Below are 17,173 nucleotides of genomic sequence, written 5' to 3' on the forward strand. Positions count from 1 at the left end.
TTTTCACAGAATACGTTTTTTCTAAAAATAGAGTTTTGGACACTTTCGGACAGTTTTGGACACAAGGGTTTTGGACAGGACGGTAAAAACCAGGGTTTTTACCGTGGTTTTTACCGTAGTGTCCAAAACCTTGCCAACCCTGCTCGCTATGGGGTGAATTTACATTGGGCATTGATAAACTGATTAGGTTGAGCCAACTAGGCTCTAAGCTTATTGCTGGTTGTCACTTTTGTATTAGTATTGTAGTTATAATTGTTATTATGTTTCTGAAGTAAATGCTTTCAATATGCTGTAAATTATGGGGAAAAAAACAATTATCCAACATAATGAGGTCTTTTAAATGGACCTACCAGTAAAAACCTGGGTAGGTTTTCCTTGTTTTGCCCAGTTTGGAAAAAACCTGCCTAAAACCAAAAAATATTTAGTTTTCCAAATTTCAAAAACTAACTAGGTAGATAGCATTCCTGTTTTATATATTGTTACATATGTTTATTGTGACCAATAAATATTTAGTTGTATTTTAATTGCTTTTTTACTTTAGAAACCTTGGGAAGTGTCACCTGATGCTGCTAGTTCAAATACTATTATGTTGAACTCTTCACTAACTAAATCTGGTCCTTCTTTAGAAGTATTAAAACAGAGTGACAAGCCTCCTTCTCTTTCTCCAGAAAAAGGTAACGTTAAATTGAGTAATATTAAGCAACATGTAGATCAAGAAAAATAACTACTTTAGAAGGGTTGTGGATCCTTGGCATATGCGTGCGCATGGGGGTCACCAGGGGTACCGTGGTACCCTCATTAGCACATAGAACTGAAAGTTAATACGAAAGTGGCTAAAATTTTACGTTTATAGGTTCATTAATTTCTTACCTCATTCGCTTTAAAAATGCTTTTTTACTCACAATATTAAAATATTTTCCTTAAGCGATCAAGTATGGAAGCCTTTCTAAGCGCAATTTCAACCTCCTGGTACAGTGGCACCCCTATTACTGAAGCCTTGCTCACGCCTATGGTCCTTGGAACAACATACCAGAAGAGGCTAATGAGCAATGGGGTAGATAGCTTTGAGAGAGTCATTGATCTTCATAGGGGACATTAAATGGACTAGGACCAGCCTAGCTAGGCCTAGAGCCTGTTGCTGGTCATCACGTTTGTATTTGTATAGTAGCAATATTAATTTAGTTTTCTTTCTTAATGTTATGGTAATTGTAAAGTTGAAAGCAAATAAAGCAGTTTAATTTTTTTTAACTATTCCCAAAGTGGTTGCTCTTTTACTTTGAGATTTTGTCATCCAATATAAATTAAAAAGTGCAGCACTGGTTACTCAAGGATAGACCCAGGGTCATGTGGGGGGGGGGGGGGGCATGGCGCTGACAGTGGCATTAAAATTTTTTAGGCTTTCGGATTAGGGGTGTTTTTCTTCTTTTGGAGTAGGTAAGGGTGCAAATAGAGGGATGAGCACCTCTAGATTATAAGCACAATATTATGGATTACTGTAGATAAATGAAGAAAAGAAAATGAACAATTATGAAGTTATATTAAATTGTAAACAATTAAGCAGGATGCTTTGAATTCAGAATGGCTCTGATGTTGTGGTAAGTAGTTATAGTGCTTTTCTAAGGAATTTGATATAAAGAAAGGTGCACATGCTGCATGATATCATCAAAATCAAATTTTTAGAATCTGTATTTTTGTTTGCTGGCAAAATGGGCCATGCAACAAACAATAAAAAGAAAAGTTTTTCTGATATTTCACTGCCTTTCGACTGAACTTCAATGAATAACTTTTAATATTCAAAAACCTATTGATGTAATCTATAGGCATTAGTAGTGTCAAATACAAATGTGATGGCCAGTGCCCAAATGCTTCACGGGTAAAAAATTATAAGCTCCAAAAAATTCAAAATTTTAACTTCCAGAATCTTGTGTGGTGCTTAAACACTGTTGACTGACAGTGTTAATTCTAAGATAGAAAAAACTTTCATAAATATTGTTTAAGTAAAGCACCCCCCATATTATAAAATAATTTGGCAGATATGGCTATGCAAAGAAATTGAACACAGGCTTTAAGAGTATGTTTAATTGAAAAATTGCAGGCCACAGCTGGATTTACCACTAGGGTCATGAAGCCCAGCCTCAGACCCGCTAAAATTAATCATACTCAGAAGCATACCTACAAAGTCTAGCGCCCCTATCCAACTTTAAAAAATGCGCCCTCTCCCCGGGGTCACTCCAATGGGAAGTCACTGGAGGTCACTGCAACCTCCTAAAAAATATATTGGGGGCTTGGATATTTGACTAATTGATTTGACAAAATAGGAGACAGTAAATCAACTTTAATATTTTTATTCTCTCTTTTTTTTTTAAATTGTTTTCAACGATGTCCAATATTTCTTACCAGCAGATGTTATGTATATTGTGGCCTCAGAGCAACAGTAGGATATCTTAGTGATATTTCTGGAATTACAGTGGCTCCCTAAAGTCTTCGTACACCTACGACTTTCAACGAAATAGGCCCCAATCCATTGGTTAGAACTAATATTTCGGAATAGGTATTTAATTATAAGATCTATGATCAATTTTTATTATAACTACATGAAAAGTTTTTTAAAAACGTTAAAACTTAATTTTTTAAAAACCAAAAAGTGCCGGAAATTTTATCTCACAAAAGTCTTTGTACACTTTATAAAATGTCTATATATTATTGAATAATCTAACTTTTGATTAAGTTATTAATTAGTAGAATATCATACAGTATTCATAACATCTTTTAAATGTCTGGGAATATTTTTCATTCTTTTTCTTTCTTTTTTTGCGTAATTTCTGAGTAAGTGTTCAACCACACTTCGAGTCTTACTATTTCCAACTTGTTAATCAATATAAATAATGTATGTTCTTGAACCAAATGCAAATAAACATTTTTAGTTCCGTTTATAGAAATGTATTTATTGTTTTTTAAAACGGCTTTAACTTTCAGTTTAGAATTTGCTTCAAACAACTAGGAGAATGTACAACAAACATAATTTACTCATTTACTAAAAGAAAGAAAGAAACCTTTATTTTTTTTAAAGTAAAAATTGAAGCATTTAAAAAATTCTATTATAATTAGGAAAGAAAAGCTAATTCAAAAAGCTTAACTAATATAAAATTGACTAAAAACATGAGTACTTACATACAGGCAAAAGAAAAGTTCTTTATATTCGCTAATTGAGGCCTCACAATATTTGTTCAACTAAGATTCTTTATATTTATATTTTTAATTATAATGATAATAATTACTTTGTGTGTGTGTGTGAGTGCCTAAGAAAAACTATACACAACAATTGTCGCCACCTTCTCGAAAAAATAGAATCATCCGGCATGGAACATCCTCCACCACTGCTCCCTGGTTTTCAAACTGTGTGCATAAGTCTTTCGGTAACTCAAAGAATTGGAATAGAATTTCATGCCACTAAAATTCCCACTTTTTTTTTTTATTGAGAATTAAAGATTATTTCATTTTCTACTTTAGCTCTTTTTCTTGCAAGATTTTTTAAAAAATTTAATTTATATAAAAGTATTTTTCTACTTATGTGATGAATTTTTTCAGATAAAAAAAAAAAAACTTTTTTTTTCTTTTGAAATCAGTTGAAATGTCGCCCCTGACGAAAGCCACTCCTGCCAAGTCCTTGGTATGCTACTGATCATACAGAAAATCTTATTAAAATATATTCAAAATGATGAACAATGTATAACATCAATAGAGATAATTTTTGTTTTCTAATGTTTCACTTAAGTAATTAAATACTCCCTTGGCCTGCAGCATATGCAATAGCAAACTGTGCCTTATATTCTAACGTAAGGCTCCATCTCGTTTTCCAAAATAATAAAATGTTGTTAGAAAAGGCTTAGTTACACTAAAACTGCCAGTTTGACGTGCTTTGCGTACATATATATACCTGAGCTTAACATAAATAATTATCTTAATACAGTCCTTTTCGAATATATACGAATCTTGATCGCTGGAATTGTTATTAAATTCGCTTATAATATTATTTTTTTAAACCATTTTGTGTAATGAAATATTTACTAAAAAGCTGGAATCTAGAATGATTTTTTTTTTTTCCAATTTTTTATATGTGATGCAATACTTAATAAAAATAAAACATGCTATATATGGCACAATTCTTTTATTATATTTTACACTATTCATTTTCTGAAAAACAGCTCATCCTAATATGTTTTAACCATCCAGACATAAATGAAATATGGTCAGTGCCAAACCACTTGACCGCACGATTTCTAATATAAAATATCGAATTGGAAAATATTATTTAAGAGCGGGTTTAACCAGCCTTCATTGCCCCCCCCCCCCAAGTAAGGGTATTTAGAGATTTTTCTAACCCCCTTCCCTCTCTTTCGGAACCCTTATGGGTCATTTCATGTCAAGTGATCCATAATTTGAGAAAATTTTTCCCTCACCCTTTTGTATTTCTTTGAAATTTGGCTCATCGATTGTACCCTTTGAGGTAATCAAAAGTCCAAATTTTTAGATTTTTATCTCTATTATTTTTTCATTTATGACACTTTGATTTTTCGAAAAACCCGCTTTTTTTCATGGATGCTTGAACATAAAATGGACGATAACTCAGCATCAAATATAGATAGAAAGATTTGGTAAAAAGCATTTTAAAGTACATTAGTTGCTGTTTAATGGGATATGCAACATGACTAATTTTCAAAAAAAAATTTAATTTTTAAAAAATGAAATTTAAATTTTAAATTTAAATTTCTCAAAAAATGTATAATGAATTTTTTTTAAAAAAAATTCTCAAAAAATTTGTGTGTATTTTATCTTCATTTGTGCAAAGTTTCAAGTTGGGATCTCAATGGGATCATATTTTTATGAATTTTTAAATAAAATTTGACTTATGAAATAATGACATTTTTCAGATTCCAACTAGTTAAATATGGGGTTCTCTCACTGGGGATGGTCTAGTAAGTAGTAATTGATCATAACTATGCTTGAAATGAGCTGACGTGAATTTGTAAATTGGCAAGCCCCCCCCCCCCCCCCACCACCAATTTTTTTTATTTTTTTTTATTTTTTTTTTTCAAAACTATTTTCAAAATGTAAAAAATAAATAAATGAATAAAAAACCAAAATGAATAGTAAACTTATTAAAAATTGGTAAATATTCTTCTTTAAAGTAAAAAAATGACCCCTTCCCCCAGGCCACCACTTTTTATTATTTTTTTTTCCAAAACTATTTTTAAAATGTAAAAAATAAATAAATAAATAGAATAAAACAAAATGAATAGAAAACATATTAAAAGTTGGTAAATGTTCTTCTTTAAAGCAAGACAAAGTACATTACCCCCCCCCCCCCCTCACATTCACTCACACATACGATTAACACTATACTAGTATCACGCTTCACCTGATGCTTTTTTTTTCAGACCAAGTGTTTCTTTTTCAGTACCGAACTTCACAAAGTGTACTTGATTATTTCACTATCTGATAAGGAAAGTTATGATTCATTTCGTCCCTTACCTCTGCACCAACTTTCAAATTTGGATGGAGGAAAGAAATAGTTTTCCCCAAGATCACAGCAAAATAGGAGTGTTTCCCTTCCGTGTTGTTTCATTCTTTTTACACCAAACTAAAAATAAATCTAAGTATCAGGTCATATGTCTGTCCACATAAAACTGTCTTTCAACAACATTTGGAGTGCAGCTGTTTTTTCTTTTCTTTATTGCTAGTTTTCTTTTAATTTCACTTGTAAACGAGAGCAATGCAGCGAGATCTATTTATACATATATTAAAAGCAGTTATATATCAAACAAATTTTGCTAATTTGAGCATAACCTTCCATGTTGTTATGTTTCATTCCAGATTGCCCCCCTCCCCCTACCGTCTCACTTTCCGAAAGAAAAAAAGCTGCAAATGAGTTCAGTTTTTCTGACTTTTATTTTTTATGAACCCCCCCCCCCCCCCCATTTATAAGCTTTAGTCACTACTGATGTTTAGCAGCGTGCGTCCCAGTTTATTATGGTTATAACTCTTACGTGCCGGCTTTTTTTTAAATACAGTTTTGAAAAAAAAAAGAAGTGGTTGTGTGGCGGGGGGGGGGGGGGGTACTAATCTGCAAAGTCATGTCAGTTCATTTCAAGCATAGTCATGATCAATTACTACTTACTAGACCATCCCCAGTAAAAGAACCCCATATTTAACTAGTTAGAATCTGAAAAATGTCATTATTTCATAAGTCAAATTTTATTTAAAAATTCATAAAAATATGATCCCATTGAGATCCCAACTTGAAACTTTGCACAAATAAAGATAAAATACACACAACTTTTTGAGAATTTTTTTAAAAAAATTCATTATACCTTTTCTGAGAAATATAAATTTAAAATTTAAATTTCATTTTTTAAAATTAAATTTTTTTTGAAATTAGTCATGTTGCATATCCCAATAAACAGCAACTAATGTACTTTAAAATGCTTTTTACCAAATCTTTCTATCTATATTTGGTGCTGAGTTATCGTCCATTTTATGTTCAAGCATCCATGAAAAAAAGCTGGTTTTTCGAAAAATCAAAGTGTTATAAATAAAAAAATAATAGAGATAAAAATCTAAAAATTTGAACTTTTAATTACCTCAAAGGGTACAATCGATGAGCCAAATTTCAAAGAAATACAAAAAGGTGAGGGAAAAAACTTTGGATCACTTGACATGGAATGACCCTTATGTAATTAATGAATGGTCCCTTATGATAGCATTCTGTTCGATTCAGGGAGAAAAAAAGAACAGCAATAAAATATTAGAGCTAGCATTTTTCAACCTCTCGTATCATGAAACTAGCTCTTTGATAGTTGAAGTTAATGAATTTTATTTTCTTTTTGTTCTCTAGGTAAAAAATATTTTGCTCCATGGCCAGTAGATTTTGAAATTCCATCAGCATTATTTTCAGAAAGATTGGAAGAAGAAGTTGAGTCTGGAAGCCTATCTTGGGCTAGTAAGACTGAACTCTTAAATTTAATATCAGGGGAAATTATCAAGTACACAACAAACCCAACTCCATCCCAACGCGACATTGTTGCCAGGGAACTTGTAAAGAAATTTCCAAAGTTAAAAAGCAACATTGGAGCAGGATATGAAGGATGGGCTCTAAAAATTTATGACCGAGTAAAAAATGAGGTCAGGAGGAAAGGTATCTTTAGTCACAAAAGAAAAATAAATAGTAAAAAAGAGAAGAACGAGACAATTTTAGAATACTCTCCTAAAGCGCAAAAAGTTACCCTACCCCCTTGTGAGCCTACAAAAGGTAATGTAACCTGCCAAGAAGCAAAGCAAAAAATGTTGGAAGAAATGGAAAAAGTACCCAGCAGTAGATGTTGTAGAACAATTCAAGAAGGATTAAAAGTTACATATAAAGAGCGAAGAATGGCTATAGAATCAAACACCCTTATGGGTGAGTTGAAAAGTATGTTTCCAGCCCTATTTACTGTTACAGGAATCAAATATGATTTTAGCGTCCTGTACAACATAGAGTTAGAAGAAAGAATTGTAACCTCATTGCAAGCATGTTGCTTTGCAATAGAAGAATATGCAATAAAGAAAAAAAAAGTCAAAGGCTTCATTAATGCCCCCATAACAGAGAGTACCAACAGTCGACTTATAAAGAATATAATGCTAATTCCAGAAATTCTTTCAGAAAAATCAAACTTTTTATATAAAGAATTCCCAGAAGAAACCAATATGGATGGTTTAAATGATAATCCTGTTACACCTCACTTGTGTTATATGGGACATCCATTTTCAACACGTGAAATTTATATTGTTGCTGAAAAAAAGAATTTAATTGAATGTACCGATTTTATCGAAGGGATTATTACTTTAATAGGATTATACTTTGTAGCTAATATAGAATTTCCAAAAGAGGCAGTGGCAACTTATAAATTTTTCGAATCATATATTTTTGAAGTTACAATGTAAAAATTTGCCCGGAAAATTAATTACATTTTGTAAAGCCTTACCATAAAAATACTTTTGATGGTAACCATAAGTTTTGTAGAATTTTTTAATTGTATAAAGTATTCCACTTTGATCATATATTTCTTTGAAACATTTTGTATTAGCATCTTACTTTTAATTTTCATGTAGGTTTAAATTAGTTAAATTATTACGAATGGAATTTTTACATTAACCTGTTGAGCACCACAGCAGTCACTAAACTAACTTTTGGTTCTTTGGTTTAGGCCTCTTAAGTGTGGTGTTCAACGATTTTAAAAGTCAATTTTAAAAACATTGCAAAATCTGCAATTTATACATCAATTCAAATTTCTAGTTCAGTTTCCAAGTTTTGTGATTTTTCATCAAAAATATCAGAATTTTTACACAAGAACAAATGAAAATGGGTGATTTATTACATTTCTTACACTTTCATTTTACCAAGAATATAATAAAAATGAGCTTACAGACTGAATATTTTTAACAATAATATAAAAAACAGATTTTAACAAAATAACTTTGAATAGAAGTGAAGCCAAATAAAAATTCTGTAAATTATTTTTCTCTCTAAAAAGTATGGAATTTTTTTCTTTAATATCATTGACTTATACATAAGAATAACTACTAAAAAAAAATAATATGAAGAAGAAAAATTTAAGTTCATCTGTTTGAGGAATCAAGTGTATTATTTCATGTATATGTAGGGTGAAGTGGGACCTTCAACTCTTTCAAAGAAAAGTTCCATTCAAATTTTTCCTATTTTGCTTTATATTAACTTATAATATATTTGTTTAACTATCATGCATATATATATATATGAACAACATTTTTATGTAAAATATCATGTGAAAATCTTAAAGGGATAAACTTTATATTGAATATGTCAACCTACTTTTATTTATCTATCCTGTGTTACTAAGAGCTAAAAGAGTTACAGATTGTTGTTATTATTAAGATGTTTGTATTTTTTCCATAGTTACTTGAATTATTAGTTAAAGTGAAAGTATAAGCCTCAAATAAAATAATTATTTCTTAATATATATATATATATATATATATATATATATATGTGTGTGTGTGTGTGTGTGTGATTTGCCAAAAGTTGGTGTGTAAAATTTTCTCAACTTTTCAGGAAGTTGAAAACAAAATTATAGGTAATCCTGATAATTTCATTCTATTCGTTACTTACTCACTTTTTATTACTTTTCGATGAAACCTTTCACAGAAGTAGATTAAACCTTACTTGAACTCACATTATAATTTGATTATTATGTTAATTATTGAATTTTTTTGTTATGTTATGTATTTATGTGTGGCAGAAAAAATTATGAAACATCATCGAGTTTTATAAGTTTTTTTGCTTAAATTTTATCTTCAGACATATCAAATTCTGGAGTAGAAAAATGCCACTCAACATATAACATGATTGGTAAAGTAGAAAATGGTCAAACTTTTTTTTGAGTGTGTGTTTGAGTGGTCATCTGTAAAAGTATTATTGATTTAATCATTCTCTTCAGTTCATTCATCCCAGCAGAGTTTCTTTAGTGCAACATGTTACATTTGCAGCTTACCTGTTATACCACTGGATTATGTATCAGATATTGCATAAATGAAACAAAAAAATTGGGACGTCCCATTGTGTCATAGATTTTCTATTACAGGAAACTGATTTAAAGCTAAGTGAAAGAATAAGCTGCAAATGTAACAAACAAGAATTATTTCTCAATGTATATATTTTTCTATACATATGAAATACACAAGCAATGAATAACAATGAGAAAAAAGAAAATTAAAAGTATCAATTATTAGAATAAAGTTGAAAGGTTGAATTCGGAGCTCATCAGCCATGGAGGATTTAATAAATAGGGTCAAAAGACCAAAAAATATTAAACTACTTACTAAATAGAGTGTTTAAGCTCTAATATATGCATTACATTGGGCCAAATGCACCACATGCTAAACTATATGCAATAAACGAAAGCTTAAACATAAAATTAAAAGCAGGGTTTTTTTCATCCACTAAATTAAGAAACAAGTTCCTATAATTAGTCTTCCTCAAGACAGTACCTGCTGCATGCATATATCACTTAAATATGATCATTACTAAAAGTTCTTGTTTTCATCACACATAGTTTAGCATGTGGTGCTTTTTGCCCAATGTAATGCATATATTAGAGCTTAAACATCCTCTATTTAGTAGGTAGTTTAATATATATTTTTGGCCTTTTGACCACATTTATCGAATATCCTCCATGACTGATGAGCTCTGGATTCAACCTTTCAACTTTATTCTAATAATTGCTGCTTTAATTTTCCTTTTTCTCATAGCTATTCATAAAAATTAATATTTTGCTTGCATATTTTATATTTTAACTTGGCTTTTTAGTTTTTTGCAATGCACATTTGTGTGCTTTTGGTTTGATCTTTTCAATATTCATCACTTGTTAAAATATATATATATCTAAGATTTTTTATTTATTTATTCATATCTATTATTATTATTTTTATTTTTATTCATTTCTTTTGAGTTTCCGTGCTTGATTGGTCATTTGTAAAAGTATTATTTCTTGTATAAATGATGGAAGTTGTTTCCTTCAATTCATTCGAAGGAAAGTGTCACCCAAATTTTTTACTCTAAAGTATATTTTTTTTATTTTCAGTATTTATTATTTTTCATAAGTATAAAGTATACCTACATATTTTAATGTCCAAGTCCTGTTGATAATTTAAAAAAATCAAAAGCTATATTAAACTTGTCAATTTATTTTTACCTGTAATTTTCCTGTGTTTTTAATAGAGATGGGAGTGGTTGGAAAAAACAATGGAAATTTTGGGGGAGAAAAAAATATTTCTGAAGGATTTTATTCATCCCCTTAAAAATTGGAAATTTTCCAGCTCAAAAACTTATGTCACATTCTAAATAATTATTCAATGTTCCTTTTCCCATTTGAGAAGACTAACTTTGATAAATGCAGAAAGCAGCAAGATTTTAATATAGCTTAACATCAAGTATTATTTGCTCCTTTTCTTACTAAAACTAACTTTTTATGTGTGCAACATTTATCAATAATATTAGTTAGTGGAAATGATTTAAGCTAAATATAGTCTATTCAATATAAATGTATGCATATACTCATTTTTAATAATGCATAAACTGAAAAGAAGGGGTACAACTTATTGTTCAAAAATTTTTTTAAAACTATATTTATTAAATGAAAATAGCCTTTCAAATTACTGTCAAAAAGATCCATTAAATAATTCTAAAAATAACTTCATCCTAATTCAAATTAATGGTTGAATGATGATGGGACTAATGTGGATAACGAACGAAAAAAGTTATTGACAGGTATGAAACAAAAAGGATATTTTTAACAGTAAATATTGAATGTATATCTCTATTAGGAAAAAATAGACTTGAATATGAATTTCTTACATTTTTAAATACTTAACACCCTATGTTTTTAAAGTTTTTTTTTTTTGAAAAACCAATACCTTCTATCCCCCTCCCCCCCCCCCCAAAAAAAAAACTTTCTTTCGGCCACCTCAAAATATTCAGAAATTTTAAATCCCTGCAAGTTATTAACAGATAAAATAATATTCTGAAGTGATAAAATTACCTTGTTCCTATTTTCATCTTAACCTTTTTTGTTCTATCGATTGTTAAAGGTTCAAAAAGTATTTTTCATTATATATGCACATTTTTTTACGTGCATTCATGACTGCTTTTTATTCTTTAAGTTACTGAGAACATAATAAAATAAAATAAAATGTCTTTTTGTATGCTTTTTGTGTCAATTCCTTATTTTCCTTAGTAAATTTAATATATAAATGAATTTGACATTGTTGCATCAAAAATTAAGAATAGAATGCCTTAACAAATCAAATTCACATCGATACCTCATCTTTAAGGGTGAGTCTTTTCATTCAGTAAACAGTGCAGCTATATTTTTTAAAAAAAAGCTTGAAAATATTGTGAAAAAGTGAGGATTAAGTCTGTAAAACAAACAAATCTTTCATTTTCAGAAAGTACCTCTTACCCTCCAAAAGCTCGAAAATATTTACGTCTTCTGTGAAAAAGAATGGTACAACTATCGTATCATAAATTTTCAGTAACATAGTAATTTCAATTAATAATGGAGGGAAATCCTGCTCGATTCTAAGAAGTAAACTTCTTTATGTTTTAAATTAAATTTTTTACCCAAAAATAGATTGTTGTAAAAGAAAAATTAACAAAATGCTTTATTGTCCTCACTTGATGTGCCTTTGATTTTTTTTTTCAGATTACCATAACGACGAAAATAATTATCACGTTTTTAATATTTATCCATGACGAGACTAATTTTCGTCGTCATGGTTGCGAATCATCTGTGGTTTGCGTTTTTTTTTTCTTCCATGGCTTAACTCAAGCAGATTTTGCATTAAAAATAATAATAAATAGGATTTTTTTTCCTTTTGAGTATAATTAAGGGTTTTTTTTTTTTGTTGTTAAATGCTCCTTTGTAGGATGTATTTAAATAGCAACATCGAAATACAAAACTTCCTCATTTCTATTCAATTCATTTAAAAATACCCTGTAAATAGAACATTTGTGATAAATATCCCGTTCAAATTGGCCATAATCACTATAGTTTTATTACAGCATCATTAATTAAATTTTTATTGATATGCCTTGTTTTATCCTATCCAAAAAATCTGTTCAAACGCTAATGTATTCTCCATTTCCAATTCTTTGCATTTGTATAAACAAGAAACACAACTTATCGCAATTTGCCAGGGACTGGAAAATATTTTCGAAATGGGCAAGACGTTACCAAATGTATTTCAAGAAAAACCATTATTTTTTTTTTTTTTTTTCAATTTTAATAAGAATTTTCTGGAAAAGACGGAAAGGTTTCCGAAATACTCGGAAACCTTTTCGAAAATTTCATGAACCACAGCTGCACGGAATACTCAGAAACGGTTTTGAAAATTACGGAAAGAGAATTCCGAAATACGCGGAAACGTTTTTGAAAAATACAGAAAGAGGATTCCGAAATACGCAGAAACGTTTCTGGAAATTTCAGAAAGCGGATTCCGAAATATTCGGAATCGTTTTTGAAAAATACAGAAAGAGGATTCCGAAATACTCAGACACGTTTCTGGACATTACAGAAAGAGGATTCCGAAATACTCAGAAACGTTTCTGAAAATTACAGAAAGAGGATTCCGAAATACTCAGAAACGTTTCTGAAAATTACAGAAAGAGGATTCCGAAATACTCAGAAACGTTTTTGAAAATTTCATGAACCACAGCTGCACGGAATACTCAGAAACGTTTCCGAATTTTTTTTACAGTGTAGTGAGCATAATCGATCTATTTGAAAGTTTATAACTCTTTTATGGTACTTTTTGATCATACTAGTTTTTTAAATAGTATCTGGAAGTCCCTGGAGGAAAGTTAAACCCGGATAAGTTGACAGAATTGAAGTTCATTTTACTGTTTTGAAATACCTATTGTGTTCTTTTGAAAAGAATTTGCCCATAGTTCTGTCATTTGTTTGTGAAAATACACATACTCTAGTTTGAAATGCAGGCATGCAGTTCTACCTTGACCCTCGGTTCACTTAGATAAAGGCCCATAAAAAGTAAACTTTTTATCATATTTAGATGACAAAACTTATTTTTTGCAGCAGTGAGCGTTAACCATGCATTTAATGAGCCTATTTAATAATTTATATATATCACTACACAAATTGCCTGCAAAAACTATGGTTGAACCTCAGTGCATGGAACCAGGATGCATCAAACATGACACATTTTCGCTTTCTTCGGCACAGTTAAGCCACCCCTGCAAGGGTCCACTGAAGGTCAACCATAAAATTTACGATATACTTCATTTGAGGCACTAAATATCATGATGTAATCACAAAGATTACTTTTGCTGGTGCTCAATGCGAAGCGATGATTGAATATTTAAAAAAATGTCTACTTGAGAAAAACTCTTAAGTGGAGACCAACTTTCGGAATTTCTGTGGGTCACAAAGCATTTTTTTGGAAGAAAAGAAAAAAATATGCCTTCTAAAATCATTCAAAGAAACCACTGAAATTTTTAGCGAAATCAAAAATGGCATATTTCATTGCGTATATTGTGTCAGGTTCTAAGGCTTTATTCCTTTTTCAACGGATATATACGTTTTTTTTTTTTTTTTTTTTGAAAAATATCGTCTTTTCATTTGATATTTCTGTAAATTGTAGCAAAAGAAATTAAGGCTGTAAAAGGTTTTTTCCCCCAGCGCAGTTCCGTTGCAGAGAAAAAAATATATTCCAGCCATTTTCTTGTTTTTTTCTCTTATTGGGCATAGTAAAGGGTTAGTCGAAGAGGCGCTCAAATTTGAAAACTTTGGGGTAATACTTTTGGAAAATTAACATAGTATATGTATACGAACACACATATATGGGAGAGCTTTCCACCTTGGTGAAGATATCTTAGCTTTTCTTCTTAATATGACCCTGTCTATCTATTCTATATTTTGTTGTTTATTTCTAATTTGATAGTATTTCTTATGCATGGTTACTTTTAATTTTTTTTCAATGTTTTTTGACTTTAGTTTTTGAAATAACTTTATAAATCACAAGGTACTAAAGCGATGTTCACTTTCGCCAAATTTCATTAACTTTAATAACTGCCCCCTTATGGTCATTTCTACACCTTCGGGCGAAATCCGCTTTGAAATAAATCTAATATATTTTTAAATGTTAAGCTCTTTGATACAACCTATTACTTATAAACTGGTTCTAACTGGCCCGTCATTTGCGTCATCGGGAGGGGAGTGAAAGGGTAAATTGCCCCCTGCACTTTAAAAACAGTATGTAATCATGCATATTGGTGATTTCTCCTATAAAATGCATGAAGTACCCTTTGCTTATACCCTTTGCCTCCCTCACTCCCCTTTAAAACTTTGAAATCAGGGCCTAGGTTCTAAGAGACCTAGTTTCTAGTCTTCCATTGACGTATCAAGAAAAGCTATAAGTAGAATACCATTATTTTATAGTCATATGGAATAAGAATAGTAAATAAGATACAAAAAATGAAACATTGAACTTTATTTTCCAATCAGTTAAAGAGTCAGAATTTAGTTTGTATACAACAATTATTAAATTCAAAACAAACCCACGAAAAAATTCGTTAACTATGAAGTTTATATGAACTTATTTTTTTCCTTCAAAATCAGTCATACACGTAAATATCAAAGTGTTCTTCAAAATAACTAATTCAGACAAATATGCACGTACAAAGCAAACTGCACATGTTCACTTAAATATCGAACTCTTCTTCGACATCAGTCAGCTATCACTTAAAAAGCAAACTGTACATGTTCATTTTAATATCGAACCGTTCTTCGAAATTAGCCAACTATGCACTTAAAAAGCAAACTGTACATATTCACATTCAAATCGCACTGTGCTTCGAGCTCAGTCAACTATTCACGAAAAACGAACTGTACATGTTGGACTAAACACATCTGTTCTTTGAAATTAGTTTACTATGGTTGTGAAGAACAAGCTGTACATGTGCACGTTAGAAGCAAACTGTTTTTCGAAATCAGTCAACTTTAAAACTTCAGAATTAATGCTTTTTAGAAACAGTACATTTGATACAACATAAACATTTTAATAAACGTGACACACCACGCAAAATTCTCCTGATTTTTGTGGATTTAGGTTTTTTCTCTTCTTTTTGTTGAGAAATAGATTCTTGTGTTTGTATTTGTGAACTGATCTCAGGTTCAAAAATTTCGTCAGCGTCTTTTATCACTGTGGATGACACGTTTTCATTGGATGAGTATTTGGATGTGGCAGGATCTTGTAAGTCGTTTTGAAATACTTTTTCTGGATATTCTTCTATAAACATGTTTCCCATTTTCGACAAGAACGTAGGATTCATTGAATTGAAAAAATTTTCATTCATATTGTTTCTTTCATCAGGAGTTGTTTTACTATCAGTCATTGGAAACAAAATTTCATGAGCCCAATCTGGTTCGTCGAAGTATTCCTCGGCTCCGTTTTCAAGTTTTCGTTTTCGGGATGGCATCTGTTCACGCCCTTCATAGACTCCATCATCCCGTTTTCTTTTGAAAGATGAGTAATCTTCGTTCCAAGGTTTTAAATCCAATGGTTGATCTTCAGGCAAATCTTCTTCATTGTCTTCTAGAATGGTTTGAAGTTTGGGTTTATATTTCATGGTTGTTCTTGATTGCATTATTCCTGGAAAAGTTTCCAACGTGGGTTTGTATTTTGAGGTATTGGACAAGTGTTTCCCTTCGCCATACCATTGTTCCTTATTTTCTCTGAGGCAGCCATCTCTTTCCTTTCTAAGCGCTCTAATCTCTTCGAGTACTTCTTCTTCATCGTCGGAAAAATCAGACGATTCGTCTTCAGGAATTACCCATCCATTCTCTTTGGCAAGCAAAGTGAACTGGTACTCAAACTCGTCCATTTCTATAGTTTCCTCTGACTTTAAATGCAGATAAAACTTTTAACTCCTACACTTTCGGAAATTCGTCTGGAAATGATCGAGTGCCGCATTGTTGAAAGTAGATAACAATAGGTTGTCTTTCAATGTTTCTACCAACAATACTAACAAACGTTTAAAGCAACAATGTGTTCAAGTAACAAAACTAGAACTTATTTATTATTTCCAATTTTCATTGGAGAAGTGAACTGTTTTGAATTTCGACAGATTTACGCGAATAATTTTAAAATGTTATGAACATATTTTTGTTATGCTTAAAAATAATGTGTGTATATATGCAAACGATTTTTTGAAGCCACTCTAACCCAAAATGTTAATGCGATAAATAATATGGTGCTGCAAAAAAGTACCTTCAAAATGCTTCTGAAATAATTCTTGCTGATTCTTATGCAAAATGACCCCTCGAATCCAGACATAACCATTGTTTTCCCTCTACACGTCTCACTATTTTGAAATGGCGCCCTCCAATTTTTTCAGTTTTCGACAATTTCATAGCCATTTTTTATTTCGAGTGGAGTGGAGCGTTATATTAGCCATTAACACATTTCTGGGGTGGGGGGGCTAGAAAGGGGTAAAATTAAAAACCATTAACAATTGGAGCAAGTTGGGCAACTCAGGGGAATATTCCCCCCTAAAATATTTTTTATATGAGCACCGTTCTTTTTT

General features: G+C 30.8%; 1 protein-coding gene across 1 annotated transcript in view; it reads right to left on the bottom strand.

Moving 5' to 3' along the window:
• Positions 1 to 16,471, bottom strand: part of LOC129217764 (uncharacterized) — a 92,135-nt gene extending 75,664 nt beyond the window's left edge. Inside the window, exon 1 of the mRNA XM_054852108.1 lies at positions 15,860 to 16,471. Within this exon, the coding sequence (XP_054708083.1) occupies positions 15,860 to 16,471 (612 nt within the window). The remainder of the gene's footprint in view (positions 1 to 15,859) is intronic.
• Positions 16,472 to 17,173: the final 702 nt, after the last annotated feature.

This window comes from Uloborus diversus, chromosome 2, assembly GCF_026930045.1.
Source record: "Uloborus diversus isolate 005 chromosome 2, Udiv.v.3.1, whole genome shotgun sequence".
NCBI classification, from domain to species: domain Eukaryota; kingdom Metazoa; phylum Arthropoda; class Arachnida; order Araneae; family Uloboridae; genus Uloborus; species Uloborus diversus.